The sequence below is a fragment of the Takifugu rubripes genome, chromosome 13 (assembly GCF_901000725.2).
Source record: "Takifugu rubripes chromosome 13, fTakRub1.2, whole genome shotgun sequence".
NCBI classification, from domain to species: Eukaryota; Metazoa; Chordata; class Actinopteri; order Tetraodontiformes; family Tetraodontidae; genus Takifugu; species Takifugu rubripes.
The window spans coordinates 15122388-15137840 of NC_042297.1; the positions used below are offsets into that span (position 1 = coordinate 15122388).

Genomic DNA, 15453 nt, shown 5'->3' on the forward strand with positions numbered 1-15453 from the left:
CAGTGTTTGAATAATTTGCTTTTAAAGTTATCTATGCCTCTAAAGTTCTTCCATCGGTTTTCCGTTTTCAGCCCAGATTAACATGATAAATGACTTTTGTGTTTTTACCCGAGAAGCTAAATGAGATGGACACTTTTTGCAGCGTTGCCCTCCCTCTCCGCCTCCTCCTCCTCCGTGATGGGGGCAGGTCTTGTTGTAGTCTGCTCCATTACTTCCCTGGCAGGTGATGCTGGAGCTCACACGGGGCATGAAGAGCCTCCCTGATTATCCGGTTATAATTAAACGGAGGTGACCTGGTTTCAGCACCGCGCCTCGTCAACAGTTCCAGGCTCAGCGGCGCACATTCGCTCAGGCCGCCCGGCTCACCGCGGCGCAGCGCCCGCCTCTTTCAGCACCAGCGGCCGGAGCTGTCCACGCGTTCAGCACTCCTCCTCTGGGTGAATCGGAGCGGAGACTCGGAGGCAGCCGGGATACAGCTTCCTCCAGGACGGTCGCAGGATGGCGCCCAGATCGTTCGGCATTTTAATCCTTTTCGTTGCCCTGGATGTGGGGAGCCAGGTGTCCGCCTTCCCCACACCGACACCCTCCACTGACGGTGAGTTGAAGACGACCTGCCCGGGTTATAGAAACCCTTTCCTGTGATGTTTGCGTGGCATCTGAGAATAACCTCCCCGCATGATTTCACTATACCTGCGTAAATTCAGACAGAATTTAAATCTCACACTTTCTTTGTGCATCACATGAAACTCAGAAACATTGTGTCCCAAATGTTTGTGTGCTGATTCGGGAGCTTCAGCTTTAAAACAACGGGACGGAATCATTAGCGGGGGAACAAAGATCCCAAAGTTTATCTCCTGGTCGCATGTTGTGGGCGCCTGTGGTCTATTTTCGCAGCAGTTTAATCTTTTGTTTGATAATCCGATTAAGCGCCGCCGCTGTTGTTGGGAGAGCAGAAACGGTCGCAGGGAGAAAACACACCTCGTTCCAGTCAAAACTGTCTGCATTAAAAGGCTCTGGAATTGTGTTGTCGCTGATTAGAGGGGAGTAATGATGAATAAAAGCCTGATCTCGTTCTGTTGCAGATAAAACTGTGTACAACAGACAGTTGACAGAAGAGAGGCCAATACAGGAGCAAGTGAGTCTGCAATGTGTTCTTTAATATCCGGTCAAATGCAGTTTATGGTTCCTTGTCAAACAGCCCATCTAATGGAAGAGAACTTATATCCTGAAGGAATATTCACTGCTTGCTGTTTCTTTTCCAGATTGCAGAGGCCGACAGTGTAAAGGCTGCAATCCAGTTGGCTGGTGAGAGGAACTCTTTATCATGTCGCTTTGTTTCCATCTGCGACGTGGCTTCATGTCACCCTTCCAGGAAATCAGGTTTCATCTGTCTTGGTAATGTTTTTGATTGTTTTTCTGCTGCCTTTCAGAAGTCAAGCCCCCCGCTTCCTCCAAGGACACGCAGGACCTGGATGATTTAACCGTCTTAAAGTCTCTGGCCGATGGCCAAAAACCAAAGGACGGCGCAGATCTGCCGCTCAAGAAGGAGGAGGAGCAGTATGCTCCGGATATATCGGACTCCACCAAGAGCCGGCGTTTGGTCGAAGACTACGACTCCACCAAGAACGGCATGGACGATGGCAAGTACCGGCGTGAACGCGCCTCCGTTTCCGGGCCTCCATTCCCTCACGCTGCAGGGTTCCACCTGTGGGTGGCAGGCGTTTGACGAGAGGGGAGGACACGTGAGTGTGACAGAGATAAGCAGAGGCAGAGAGTAAAGAGGCAGAGGCTGAACATGTGCTCCAAGGAAAGCTTATCTCCGGTCTGTGGCGCTGCAGAAGCTTGTTCCTTTATTTCTCAGAGGCATCAGCCAGCACCATCTTTATCCACTCCATGCTCCTATATTACACAGCTCTTACGGGGGGTTTCACTCCAAAATTCTCTTTCTTGTCACGTCGTTCAACCCCATTCCCGTCTCCAGACCTCATTGAATTTCACTCATTCTGCTCAGACATAATTTGATATTATTCATTGGCGTACAGAGGTGAGCACAGCGCTGCTCTATTGATTCTCAGGGTCATCCGGCAATGACGGGCTAAATTTGGCAAGTGCGCACACTGGATTTCAGTTCTTGTAAGGCTGCTGTTCGGATGTGCAGTACAGCACCGATGCATCAGCCAGGCCCTAAAGGCAAAGATAATGTGCCACAGTTTATTTTGAATGTGTGTGGGGTCATTATGTAAGAACTGAGCTGAGGAACCATTGGGAACTTTGCTTTGGCATCAGGGTTTTGCACCATCGCGCTGAAATAAAAGGCATTTTTCTCCTCTCAGATGACTCCGAGACTTTCCGTCAGGTCGACGGCACGCCGCTGACGGCGGAGGACATTGTCCAGAAAATCGCAAACAAGATCTACGAGGAGGACGACAGAGGGGTGTTCGACAGGATCGTCACCAAGCTGCTTAAGCTGGGACTGGTAGGTTCTGAAATTGTTCTGAACTGTTCGGTGGCACGGTTTCTCAACCGGAGGCTTCCCTCTCGCCACACTTTCATGGCAAGCATGCCAGCAAAGGGGTGGAACGTGTGAACGTTTCTTTGTTCCATATGTTCAGCTGCCTTTCTGCTGCCGTTCAAGTCCGTTGAGTCCATTTTTGATTGCTCCTGAGAGAGAAGCATGATGGGACGTAAGACATAATGTCTGGAGGGTTCTGGTAACGGACGGACGTGTTTGTGCATGGAGTGTGTAATTGTTTTCATCTTCGTAGATCACCGACACTCAGGCAGACACGCTGGAGTACCAGGTGGCCGAAGCCCTGCAGGACCTCATCACCAAAAACGCAAAGAACAACGAGATCATGGACATTGAGAGCAACGACCGAGACGCCAGGGAAGAGCAGGACGACCAGGGTTCAGACACGAACATGGTGAGATCTGCAAAATAGATATGAGATGACAAAGAAGAAGAAGGTAACTCAAGAAATCATGGCATCATTTCCAGGATGCGTGGGAGCCACCCAGAGGCCGCTACAATGAAGACGAGGAGCAGGAGGGGGATGGGGAGGAGGAGGACGATGACGAAGAGGTCGAGGACGATGTGGAAAGGGACGTGGAGGACAATGAGAGAGACACAGCTGGAAACAGCTGGGATAAGGACACGGAGGAAGGCAATGAAGTGAATGGTGGAGACGGACTCAAGGACCTGCAGTACTTCCCCAACTTCTACCACCTGCTGAGGAGCCTGGACTCAGGTAGAACCTAACAGAACCGTAGTCGACATCATACAGGTTATTTAGAGTCCGAGCAGTTAATAATCATCTCTTGAGTCTATTCACTGAACTCACCTATGTGTTATTGAAAGTTCCGGTGCTGCTGCTGAAACACACAAACACATACAAGAAATTATTTCTGATTCCTTCATTCACCCCCCCCCCCGCCGACACTTAAACACCATATGTTACCATGGCACCATGGTAACCGTTCAGCCCTAATGGCATGTAGATGCTAAAACGTTGGTTTCTCTGGGTTGTTGTGGCAGATCAAGACACTCAGGAGAGGGAGACGTTGATCACCATCATGAAGACACTGATTGACTTTGTGAAGATGATGGTGAAATACGGGACCATCACCCCAGAAGAGGGCGTGTCCTATCTGGGTAAGAGATCTGACTTTCGAGGTGGTTTTGGGGTTAGATCTCAAAATCCTTGCTGGGGAAACCTATTAGTTTCTTAATTTTTGCAAATGAATGATTAAAAGATCTTTTTTTTTAAAAGTCCATTCTTAACAAGCGGTCGGGCAAAAAGAAATCCTTAATTTCTGCCTGTTCCTCTGTGTTCAGTCAAGCTGTTGTTCCTTTTTCCAGGAGGCACTGGAGTGTGAATCCTGTTACGCACAGACAGATTAGCATCAGGGCCATTGTTTGCATCCAGCTCAGATTTACTGCATGCTCGCCATCACATGTGCAGCTCGTGGAAAGATCAGCCACCCACACGAGACAGCTGTCACCTCAGGAAAAACCCACAAACAATCTCTGTTTGTGAGGACGGCGTCCAGTCACAGAGAGCACGCTAAACATTTATCAGAATTTAAACAAATTTGGTTTCCGACTCTTCACATTTGAACACTAAAAAAATAGTTGTTGCGATTAAGTAATTAAGGATGAACAGCATGGGGGGGGGCTGTAGATGGATTAATTAGTAGCCCGTGTTCTGATGATCCTAGCTGCAGCTCAGCAGACAGACTGTCCTCTTGCACCACACAACTGAACAAAACAGGCATATTATGTTTCACAAGACATGAGGAGATAAGAGGACGGTCTTCTGCCATCACCTAGCAACATGTCAATGACCCCCCCACCACCACCACCACTGCTGTAAAGCTCTGATGAGTCATCCAGGTACAACATTGATGGCTCAAAGCTGCTAATCAGTGTTGATGCGGCCTATAAAAAAAGACCTAAAGGGTGTGTGTGTGTGTGTGTGTGTGTGTGTGTGTGTGTGTGTGTGTGTGTGTGTGTGTGTGTGTGTGTGTGTGTGTGTGATTCCTTTATTTCTGATGTGATTTCCTAGGCTGCTGCTCTCTATCCTCTCTGCTAAGGATGAAACAGGGATGTTTTTCATACATGTGATTTTGAATGAAACGTGCAAGTTTCTCCCATCTGTAGAAAATCTGGACGCCATGATCGCCATGCAGACCAAGAACAAGCTGGGAAAGTCTCTGGGGTCCACCGACTTCATGGGGCCCAATGGTAAAAGTCTCATCTAATGTTCTATTATTACCTAGCGCAGGGACGGCAGCATGGTTGACACATCAGGGTGGCAGTCGGAAAGTTAATCTTCTCCTGATTGATTTTTCTTTGCAGTCATTAAACAGCTGGCCAGCATCTAAACTAATAAAGTTTTTATATCTTATTTTACTGTCAAAGTCTATAAATCCAGAAATGTTGCCGTGTGCCAGGCTTTGCAAAAGGTTGAAGCTCACAGAGAACTAGTCGCTCCCAGCCAGCGTTTTTTGGCAACAAACCCTCTGTTACACAGCAGATGGGCCCTCTGAATATCTTTCCAAAGATTTGACCAAAAATAATCTTCTACAGGGCAAAACAGCCATTTTCTCCAAAATGTTTATCCACTTCCAAAATTCCTTGTAGGTGCCTAACATTTTTGATCCGTCCATGTCTGACGCAGGAAGAAACGTTGACGAAGACGACAACACCAAGGCCGAAGCTGCAAAGATGCAGAAGGAGTACGAGAACCTGAAGGACTCAACCAAAGTGGAGCAGCCTTCAACCGCGACCAGTCAGTCCGCCGCCCACGATGACCACCAGAAACACTATTAGCCTCCTGTTCAGTGCCTGTGTCTGCTGCGTTCACCCATGTTTCAGAGCCCAGTCATGGACCTTGTCCATGGGTGCAGCTTTAGGTTCCCAGGGGCCCCACTACCCTGATTGGAAAAGCAAGAAAGAAACAGTTTTGTTGTAGCCCCTCATTTGTTTCCTATTATCATTGATTTATTAATATGTTTGTTTGGAATGTGTTAAATAAAACCCGGAACTGTCAAATGTGTCGAACCAAACACACACCAGTGGTGCTGCTGGCTCAGTTAAAGGCCTTTGAGATTTAATCGTTTGACTGAGACAGGAAATGAGCAACAGCGCGCAGAGCAGGTCAATCATAGCTAAGTCCCTGCCGGGCCCTGAACTAGGCCAGTCCAATAACATTCACGGGGATGCCTGGCACAGCTGCTGCTGTTATTCTCTCTCCCTGCGCTCCCCTCTTATCAGTTTAATCCATGAACAAATATGAGATATAAGAAAGGAAAGATGAAGCACGATCACGACCAGGCTGCAGGATATTAACATGAGCTGAATGCTGTGTCTGACATAATGCTTTTCTTGATCAGTGGTTAATGTCACCTCTCCAACTGCAGATCAAATATTATAATCAACCTTTCACAGTTTAGAATATCAGCCCACAACCTCCATCTCACGGTTCTTCTACATCACCTTGTATTTCCCACTACTCCCAACAGATCAGCCTGGCAAGTCAGAGACGTATTTGGAGGCCATCAGGAAGAACATCGAGTGGTTGAAGAAGCACAACAAAGAGGAAAGCAAAGACGGTGAGATGTGGGAGCTTTTGTGGGAGATGGTGGGAAAAGATCTGAGCTCACCGTGTTTATTTCCAGGGCTTTAAGAGGCTCGTCGCCTCACTTAACCGTGGCGGGTCACGGACATGTCTGAGGTGAACAGCTCCCCAGAGAACAAAACGTTTCATGTTTCTTTTATTATCTGCAAATTTGCTATTTAAATGTAAGTGTGTGTTTGTGAGTGTGGAAGGTGGGGGGTGTAAAACAGAGTTCATGAATACAGACTTTTTGGGGGGATTAGTATGTCCTAATTAATGATACATCCTCCAGGTTCAGAGACCAGCTTCTATTTATTGTGTGTGTGTGTGTGTGTGTGTGTGTGAGTGTGTGTGTGTGTGTGTGTGTGTGTGTGTGTGTGTGTGTATGCCTCATACATTATTTGCATTTCTGACACACTTCTGTGAAAAGACCTCAGCGTAACTCTTGATTGCCCATGACTCACATTTGGAGGTTTCCCACATTTGTGAGTCAGTTTTTGTATTTGCTGTGTAAAAATATTGCCATAAAAAACATCTGAAGGGCTGTAAAAACCCTTCCGGTTTACCAGGAGCGCCGGCTCTGCCCTCCCTGCCGTGTGAAATCAAGGCTTGGTGCTGCCTCATTAAACAGCGTAGAGTAAAATGTTAATGAGTTCTGCCTATTCAGGCCGTCCATCATCTCAGTGGGATATTTTAGACAGAAAAAAAGAAAAGAAGTTGTTGCTTGGTGAGCTTTTAGATTAGTGATGTTCGGTGGCCTGAGCTAATGTGAGCCAATCAATGGCTGTGTCAGCGGATCTTGAGAATAATAAGAAAAAACCTTTGACCTGTTGGCAAATCGGGTTGAGATTGAGATTTCAGAGTCCAGAACTGAAGGGCCAAAGCGGTGGGGATGTTTTGTTGGCCGCTCGTCTCTGTCCTGGCTCTATATAGGACACTTCATTAGCATTCTGCTGTGTGGAGTGGTTGTCTGGGACGACGGGGGCCTCTCTGCCCTCTTGTCAGCTATCTGAGCAGAACGGACTGAACACACAGCGAGTCAAAATGGCCTCCAAAATCACCCAATTTATCCCATAGTGTGATTGTCGGCCTTGCTAAGTTGCCATCAGCTCCACTTTTGTGGTCCATCTTGTGCCAGAATAAAATGCTCTCAAAAAGTTTCACCTCCTCCTCGTCCTCCTCGTCCTCCTCTCCACCCATGTGGAGACGGCGTATCTAAAGGAGGACAAAGGCCTTTTCAGCACAGACGCATTGTCATAGAAACAGTGAAGGCGATGGGCCACTTATTGTGTTTACTCTACCAGAAGCACCCATTAGGACAGTCTCTCAGTGTGTAACACGTGTGTGTGCGTGTGTGTGTGTGTGTGTGTGTGTGTGTGTGTGTGTGTGTGTGTGTGTGTGTGTGTGTGTGTGTTTTCACATCCACCCACACCACCCAGATTAGCCAGAGGAGCAGATGGACGGAGAACTAGAATCCTGGGTTTGATACTTGGTTGCGATGCCTTTAATTCCACGCTACTGTTAATCCCCGACACGCGCCTAGATAACATCATCAGGGCAACTGTATTTTAAAGAAGCTCCCATAAATTGTTAATGTTGGAGACAGTGCACAATAACTGAGGCCATGTAAGCGTTTGAGGAGAGCCAGGAGGTGTTTTGTGACTTCTTGGTCGTCCTTCTGCGAGGAACAGAAACCTTGCTCGCTGAGACTCGTCTGTCACTATGATGAATAAGAGCGTGCTTGTTTATGTCGTGACATGGCCAAATCCTGCTTCCTTTCTGGAGAGCAAAGGGAATCTTTGCGGTCCTTCTACAGTATCACTCCTCCGTCTCTGTACGTGTTGCCTTTTTTAACCCCAACCACGCACTGACCTTAATCCTCAGGGGTGGTGGCGAGGAACCGTGGCAGATTTATGCTTGTTTGGGTGTGGCGTCTTAAGAGGAGCCCTCTTCAGGAGGTTAATGTCTGATCTATCTGCCTCCACAGCTTCCTGATCCCTGATCTTCTTTGAATCTGGAATCATAAACCAAACCTGTGCCTCTTTGCCTCCCTAGATTATGACCTCTCCAAGCTGAAGGACTTTATGGACCAGCAGGTGGACGCATACATTGAGAAAGGCATCATCGCCAAGGACGAAGGCGACACCATAAAGAGGATCTACAGCAGTCTGTAATTCTCTCTCCATCATTTGGCCTAAAACTCTGAGCTCAACCCGACCTAAAATCAACAACCGACCACTAAAATATACATAATATGCTCAAAATGTCTCCTGAAAAATCCCCAAAATATTTTGATGACAGATTTCAGTAAAAAAAATCACTAAACTTCTGCAAAAGGGACAGAGGAATAATCATCACAAAACAATAAGGGGAACTTAAACATCTGAAATTAATGCCAGTGAATAATCATCACAAAACAATAAGGGGAACTTAAACATGTGAAATTAATGGCAGTGTTTATTTTAACTCCCCTGGGAAATGAGTACCACGAGAGTATGACGCTGTAGCTTAGTCACGACCAACCATCTCCGACTTTTCTACAACTCCTGACACAAAAATGTACGTTGCATACCCCATCCTAGCTAATTCTATTTCTTTTTTCAATCTATATATTAGACCTTAATGTATTCTTACTTTTTATTGTACCAAAAATATATATTTGTGCATCATGTCAGTGCCCTCACGTTGTAATTCTTTCGGAGCCCACTAGGGGACAGTGTCGCTCTGCATGTCTGAGTTCAGTATTTTCATCTTTAGAGTATTTTCACTGTAAATATTTGTGATTCTTTTCTCCCTCCATAACGTTTTAAAGCTATTAAAAATTGCCTTTTCATTAACAGTGTACCTACATGTGATAATGCAGCAGTGATGCAAAAGCACTTCCGCACATCTTTCTGGTTTAAATATGTATTTATTCTCAGATTTCCAAACAGAGCCAAACAAATTTGAAAGCACAATAAAACAGCTGCAAAAGACAGACCTCTGCACACATAAATAATGCATTCACACTCCAAAAATAGAGAACTCCCTTATGTTTCCAAAGATGAGGCAAACGGAACGCGTTGATGAGCTGGAGTCCTAGCTGCTCCTGTCCCGGTGCGTTTGTGCAGGTAAACACTGATGAGGAATATTCTTCCCAATGTTACTATTCTAGGAAGGGATTTAGTACATCGGAAGCAAGGGCAAATGCTAATCCTGGCATTGCTCAGTGTGCATGTGTATAAGTGTGTGTGCGTGTGTGTGTATGTGAGCAGCAGGTGGTTCTGTGCAGCAGCTTGAGCTATAGATGAGCAAGTGGACGCACACTCGCTTGGACGGTTTTAAGATTCCCGGATTCACATTTTTGTAGTTGTGTCTCCCAGTAAAACTAAAAACAAAAGAGTCATAAAAGGCAGACAAAATGGTAAAAGCAAAGGTCAGATAGGTTGGACAAAAAGAACACACACACTGCAGTGACAGGCAGGCTTCTGGTGAACAGACTTGTCCTTTAGATCTCCTGGTATGACGTGGTTGGAGCCTTGTAGTCTTCGCTATGTCTGTCAAAACAAGAGATTGCTCATTATTTTGGATATTTTTCACAATTCTGAAACAGTTTCATGGTCTCTTTCATAGGAACAGCCACACACTCACACACCTCCTTCTCTCACCAGCTGTTCAATACAGTGACTGAATAATGGATGAAGGTTGAATGGATGAAAGAGAGCCACACTGCACCTCGGCCCCTCTATCAGAAACATGGTTTCCTAAATCTTGACACATGTCTCAGCTACTGGGGTGGTTAAGAGAGCAGACTCTACAGGCAACAGGGAATGATAACATAGATCTCTGCATTTACTCAAGTATTTATCACAATTAGTCCGACAGATGCTGTAATGATAACGATTTCCCAAACTTACTCATCACATTTGCAAAAGTGTGCATTTACTGGACATTTTCCATCCCCAGATGGACATGTTTAGGTGAAATAAATAAATGGAACATTACCAGTAGGAACCATTTAAGTTGTTTGAGTCTGTTTTCACATTCATTTTGCTGCTGCTCCATATCTTGTTTCTATGAAGCCTTTGGGTTGACTACACAAATACATTTTGGCCGCCGCTTAAGCGTCCCTCCGTTTGTGGTTTCACCTAAGACTGACATGTCGTGTGTGTTTGCTCCGAGCCTTTAGGCAAACAGAGGGAGCCTCTGTCTAAAACACACACACATGCGCACACACACCTTGGCTGAACTCATGAACAAAACTATCCTCAATTTAAATCATGAGGGTAAAATAATATTAACATTCCTTAAGTCCATGACAAATTGGACTGTTGTCAGACAGGCAGACATTTTGTGCTGGGTGTAATCATTTAAATATGTTCAACTGTAATCATAGAAATACTATTAATCATGCTAGTCATTATTCATGTTGATCAGCGCTTTTAAATGAGCTTCTCTCATGATAGTTAGCCTGTGTCTTTTTGGATGGGTAAAAACCTGGCAACCATCGCCGCCCTGGGAGCCCCCAGCAGGTAGGAAAGCCGGTTCTGTTCCAACAGCGTCAGGAGGACGACGGGCTCATGCTTAATCAGGACTACAACCCTCCTTCTAAATTCCTGTTTACTGGGTGATGGTTCCCACCTTCACACTGCTTCTGGATATTTTAAATTCCCCGTCTGAGTCCTCTAAACACGTCAAGGTTAAAGTCAAAACTGACAAATATGTTCTAAAGAAGCAGACATGAATGCTGCCTGCAAACAGAAACCACTGTATTTGTTCCACCGCAGAGGTGGACACCGAAGCATCTGTGACCCGTGACCGGCGCCCCGGAGCCGTCCAACTGGCCAGAGGATACACGATAACAATGAGCCTTCGCTGCTAGCTTTACACGCCCTTACCTCACTTCCTCTTCTTTGAGCCTGCGAGCTGCCTGCTTTGACTGTTTGATTTGCAAGTCCAGTCTATGTAAGAAGTCTTTGGCTGACAGCTCCTCAGGTTGGGGCTGAGACGCTTTGGAGTCCGCGGGGGGAGGAGAGGGGGGAGGCGAGGGTCCCTCTATATCCTGCGTCACAACATAGTGGCTGTCCGCATCCTGGCAGGCCACGTCGCCATCACCATCAGGAGACTCCAGAGACAGTCCGTTAAATATCGACCGCTTCGGCGTCACCACGGGAATGTTGAGGCTGTTCCTCAGGAAAATGCAGTCGTTGCTGAACAGCTTGTTGGCTCTCTTGATTTGCTCCATCTGGGATATCAGTGTGACAACGAATACAGCATGATTTCCCCAAAAGTAATTCCAGAATCAAGTTTAGTCAAATCCATGAACATTAAGGCTACTTCTATTTCCTGTTATGCTGCATGTATGTTTGTTTTGATCACGTGGTACATGGCATCGTTTTAATCCATCTAGTTTGCAAAGCAGTGGGAGACTGGAGAAAAAAAAAAACAATAGGTGCATTGAACAAATCTGAAGGAGTTTAGCTTTCCTTTACTTTCCTGTCCTACTTCTTTTAGGCGGCGTTTAACTGCAGTTCTCTCTGCACCGGTAGGGGGTGCTGTTGGACCGAACCCTAGGGGTTTCCTACTCAGCCGGCCCAGATGAGGGTCTTGGGGACATTTGAACTTGCAGAGAAAGTTGCTGTTAATCCTCTAGGTCACCGACCTGAGGTGGCTGGATGGAGCTTCCATCTGGCATAAACGCTTTTTATGGTAACTTTTCATAGAACCGTATATCGGTAAAAAAGCCACCAGCCAGGCGTGACGTTTGGGTTGGACCAGGAGTGGTCAGTAACCGATTTAATCGGCAATAATCTCTTAGAACCACTTGTCAAGCTGAAGAGCGAAACATTCATTTTGCGGTGGGTGGGTGGCCAACTTACCGTAACACCATATTTGAGAGCAATCCCTTGCAGAGTATCGCTGTCTGTAACACGATGCTCGACGTACTTCTCCCCGAGGGAGGCCGTGACGCTCGCTGTGCTACCGTACGAGCGGATCTTGGTCCGCGCCAGACTCTGCGACAGTTCACTCTCGGACTCGGAACCGGATCTGGACCGAGGAAAGATGGGCTGTGCAAGACGTCCTCCTCCATCCCCCACTGACATGACGGGCGAAAACCCCGCCATCTTCCCGTGACTGAACAAGGTCCCCTCGGCTTCGCTTTTAACGCCTTGGCTGGGTCGCAGCGGTTGAATAAAAGGCGAGTTCAGGCTGCAGGGAGGGTTCCATCCCCGGTTCTGTCCAGCGAGTCAGCCCAGAGGATAAGAAGCACGTTTGGAGCAGCGGTCCGGCATTTGTGTCGAATGCTTGACGCAAGTACGCAGGAAAACGTGTCGTTGGAATAACAATGACACCGTTTCCGGTTACACGTTCAAAATAATTCACCGCACACAAACGTCGAGTGAGTTGAAATACGGATTGGTTTTGTTTGTTGGTTGGTTGGTTGTTTTAATGTAAGATGTTTACGTGTGGGGAACATGACTTCACATTTATTATGAAACTATAGCCGTTTCCGGTCGTCAGATGGGCGCTTCTGCTTGGAAATAAACCTGTTTTAGCATTTCCAGAGTCGTTATTGGCAACATTTTATACCTTAAACCTGTAAGATGAAAATGTCAAAAAGATGTTTTTTGACAGTTTGAAATAAGAAGATACTGATATTAGGAGCAGCAGGAGCAGTGTTGGTATTTTCCGAACGCTCCTGGAAAGAGGAAGATGTGAAGATGTTATTTTCCATGTGACTGATAAATGACTGAGACACATGTGGCAGGTCTCTGTGACTTCTGCACTCTTGTGACATCTGGAAACACCGGCTTTAAACGCGCTGCAGCCTTGACGACTCCAGAAGAACATGATAAGAGTCTGATACAGACGAGCTATGCTTTCATTTACAACGGTAAAAGTTACTGTAAATTAAAGCTACACTAATTAAAATGGATTGCTCTCCATATTCACATCTGATAGAACTTTAATGATTCATTATTGTGTTTAAAACACACAGGATTATCATTATTATTATTTTAAAGTAAGCGTTATGAGTACATCAACTCGTTAAAGGGATAATTTAGCTGTAAATATTTACATTTGGGGCACTTACACAAACAAAAACAGTGATAAAGACAGCAATAAAATCCCAATTGTAAATGCTGATGAAAACCAGCATAGAAACATTCATCAATACCGAGCAAAAATAAATGGCAGGACATTAGAATTTACACACTAATGCGTTAACAGGAGGAAAATTTAGTGCTGGGATTGGAAATCACTGCAAGTATAAACTGTACATGCAACATTGATGTGGTACTGTCACTGAAATCTACAGCGAAGCACTTAATTGATTCCAGATCACCGAATAATTCATGGACTCAGTTGGTGTGTGTCATTAGTGTGCTGTGATGAGCTCAGTGTTTCCAATGGAAACACGGTTATTAAACAAAGACCTGGATTGGGGAGGTCAGCTCATTAATTAAACATAAGTCTGATAAAATGGGTTGAAATTCATTTGTATTGATCTACAGCTACAGTGGGTTTTTATTTATTTATTTTAAAGTATGTTATCTCTAAAATGGATTTGACTTTTTTCCCCAATAAATCTATACAAGCAGAGAGCTGCCTGCATTCAAACCACAAAACCTGTGCAGACCGAGGCACAGTTGGAATCAGATTGCTTCAATCACGTCGCCACACCCTCTGGAGAGCAAATACAGAAAGCAAAGCGGTAGGTCGACAGCACAGTGAGTCATCTATCAGAACATTGCCATGACAACAACCTCCTGAACTGCCTCCTACTACAAATACACCCACGGGTCATAAGAAAGAAGTTACTGCAGTTAGTTGTTTCGGTCTTTTATTTTAAAAAGAAATTACATGTATTATCTGATAAAAGCCAGATGTTTGGTGCTGAAAATGCATTAAGATAAGCTGCTTGTAATCCGAAAAATATTTATGACCGTTATTATTTCAACCCCGTAATGTAAAACAGCGGTTAGATAATGATTAATAAAGAAGATGTCAGCCTGAGGCACAAGATATGACTGTCTCCCCTGCACATAAAGAAACAGGAGTTTTCTCTGACCCCTGCTGGACATCCGGCGTCATCACACTTGAAAAAGCGTATTATCTAAATAAAACCACGAGGGGGCGACATTTGGTCAAAGAAAATCAAGTGTGGGTGTCCGCAACCACACAGACCTGTTTAATATATTGTTTGACGAGTTATTTATGCATTAATAATTATCAACAAGATCCATTGTGAAATAGTGATTTAGCACCAGGTTTTTATTAATTAATAGACATTTCCAAGTGACAAGTCTGATTTGGCAAATACCCTGCAAACACCCTCGATCGTCTCCATCAGAGATGTTCTGGGAGGGTCTGACGTCGTGTGATTGCTTCAACCAGCCAGCATTTGGAGCACATGTCAGATCTTCCCACCTTTGCACCAGTGTTGGGCACAGCTGGGCGTATGGACATATAAGAAGAATTATTACACCGTTTGACTCAGATATGCTGTTTGTAAAAAGAGCACAAACACTCCCATTATCCCCCCTTTTACATCTGTGAGCCATTGTTTGCAGAGCCAATGATGTCATGACAGAGTGGGAGGGGCCTTTGCTGAGGGCTGCGGGGCCTCACAGAGCACCAACTGATGGGGAGTCAAGCGTTTGGCTGCAGGTGAGCGCGCCTGCTGGAGAACAATGTCCAGTCCAGGAAAGCTGGTCGCAAGGTGAAAGAACAGTATGAAGCCACTTCAGAGATAAAAGCGCCAGTGCAAACATTCTTGGAGGAGATGCAAAGTTCACATCTGTAAATAATATAAAAAACATCTGTTCTCCAGCTCGCTCCAAGTTGACAGTTTCAGTGTTCAGAGACTTTTCTTATGTAACTAAATGGAGTTCATATTTCTGTCGATATCAGCCTACAAATGCTCTAAACGCTGTTACCAGTGTTACAGGGGAGCGGCGTGCATGTATCTGATCAGATGGCTGTGCTTACATAAGCACAGCCATCATTTTACTGACTGACTGAGTCCTTTTCTTGTTCTTGGGCTTTTTAAAATAAATTCCATATGTTTTTTTTCTATTGAAGAAATGTGAACAAACACTTCTCTGTACTCTCCTGCTGTGGAACTCCTGGAGTCTCACACACCCCTACACACACACACTCCTCACGGGTGAACTTCACTGACAACAGCTCACCGCTGCACAGGAGGGATGGAGTCATATTTATTACATCATCTCTCTGGCATGTGCCTGCAATCAGAGGAGCTGGAGCCGATTAAGGAGTGTAGGTCTACATGTACACACACACCAACAAATTCTCCCAGGCAATCTTTTAAAAAAGAGTCTCAGAACAA

The 15453-nt window shown here is 45.5% G+C and overlaps 2 protein-coding genes across 2 annotated transcripts; one reads left to right on the top strand and one right to left on the bottom strand.

Annotated features, from left to right (window-relative positions):
* The first annotated feature begins 183 nt into the window (after positions 1 to 183).
* Positions 184 to 8956, top strand: scg3 (secretogranin III). The gene is made up of 12 exons (XM_011610016.2): positions 184 to 595; positions 1083 to 1135; positions 1263 to 1305; positions 1431 to 1640; positions 2334 to 2476; positions 2766 to 2924; positions 2999 to 3248; positions 3536 to 3652; positions 4661 to 4744; positions 5181 to 5291; positions 6025 to 6114; positions 8175 to 8956. Exons 1-12 carry the CDS (start codon positions 499 to 501, stop codon positions 8291 to 8293), a joined length of 1476 nt encoding a protein of 491 aa, XP_011608318.2. The 5' UTR covers positions 184 to 498; the 3' UTR covers positions 8294 to 8956.
* A 54-nt stretch (positions 8957 to 9010) lies between these two features.
* Positions 9011 to 12477, bottom strand: lysmd2 (LysM, putative peptidoglycan-binding, domain containing 2). The gene is made up of 3 exons (XM_003969647.3): positions 11978 to 12477; positions 10997 to 11343; positions 9011 to 9655 (listed from the first exon to the last, which is right to left on the bottom strand). The coding sequence occupies exons 1-3, from the start codon at positions 12221 to 12223 to the stop codon at positions 9607 to 9609; spliced, it is 642 nt and encodes a 213-aa protein (XP_003969696.1). The 5' UTR covers positions 12224 to 12477; the 3' UTR covers positions 9011 to 9606.
* Positions 12478 to 15453: the final 2976 nt, after the last annotated feature.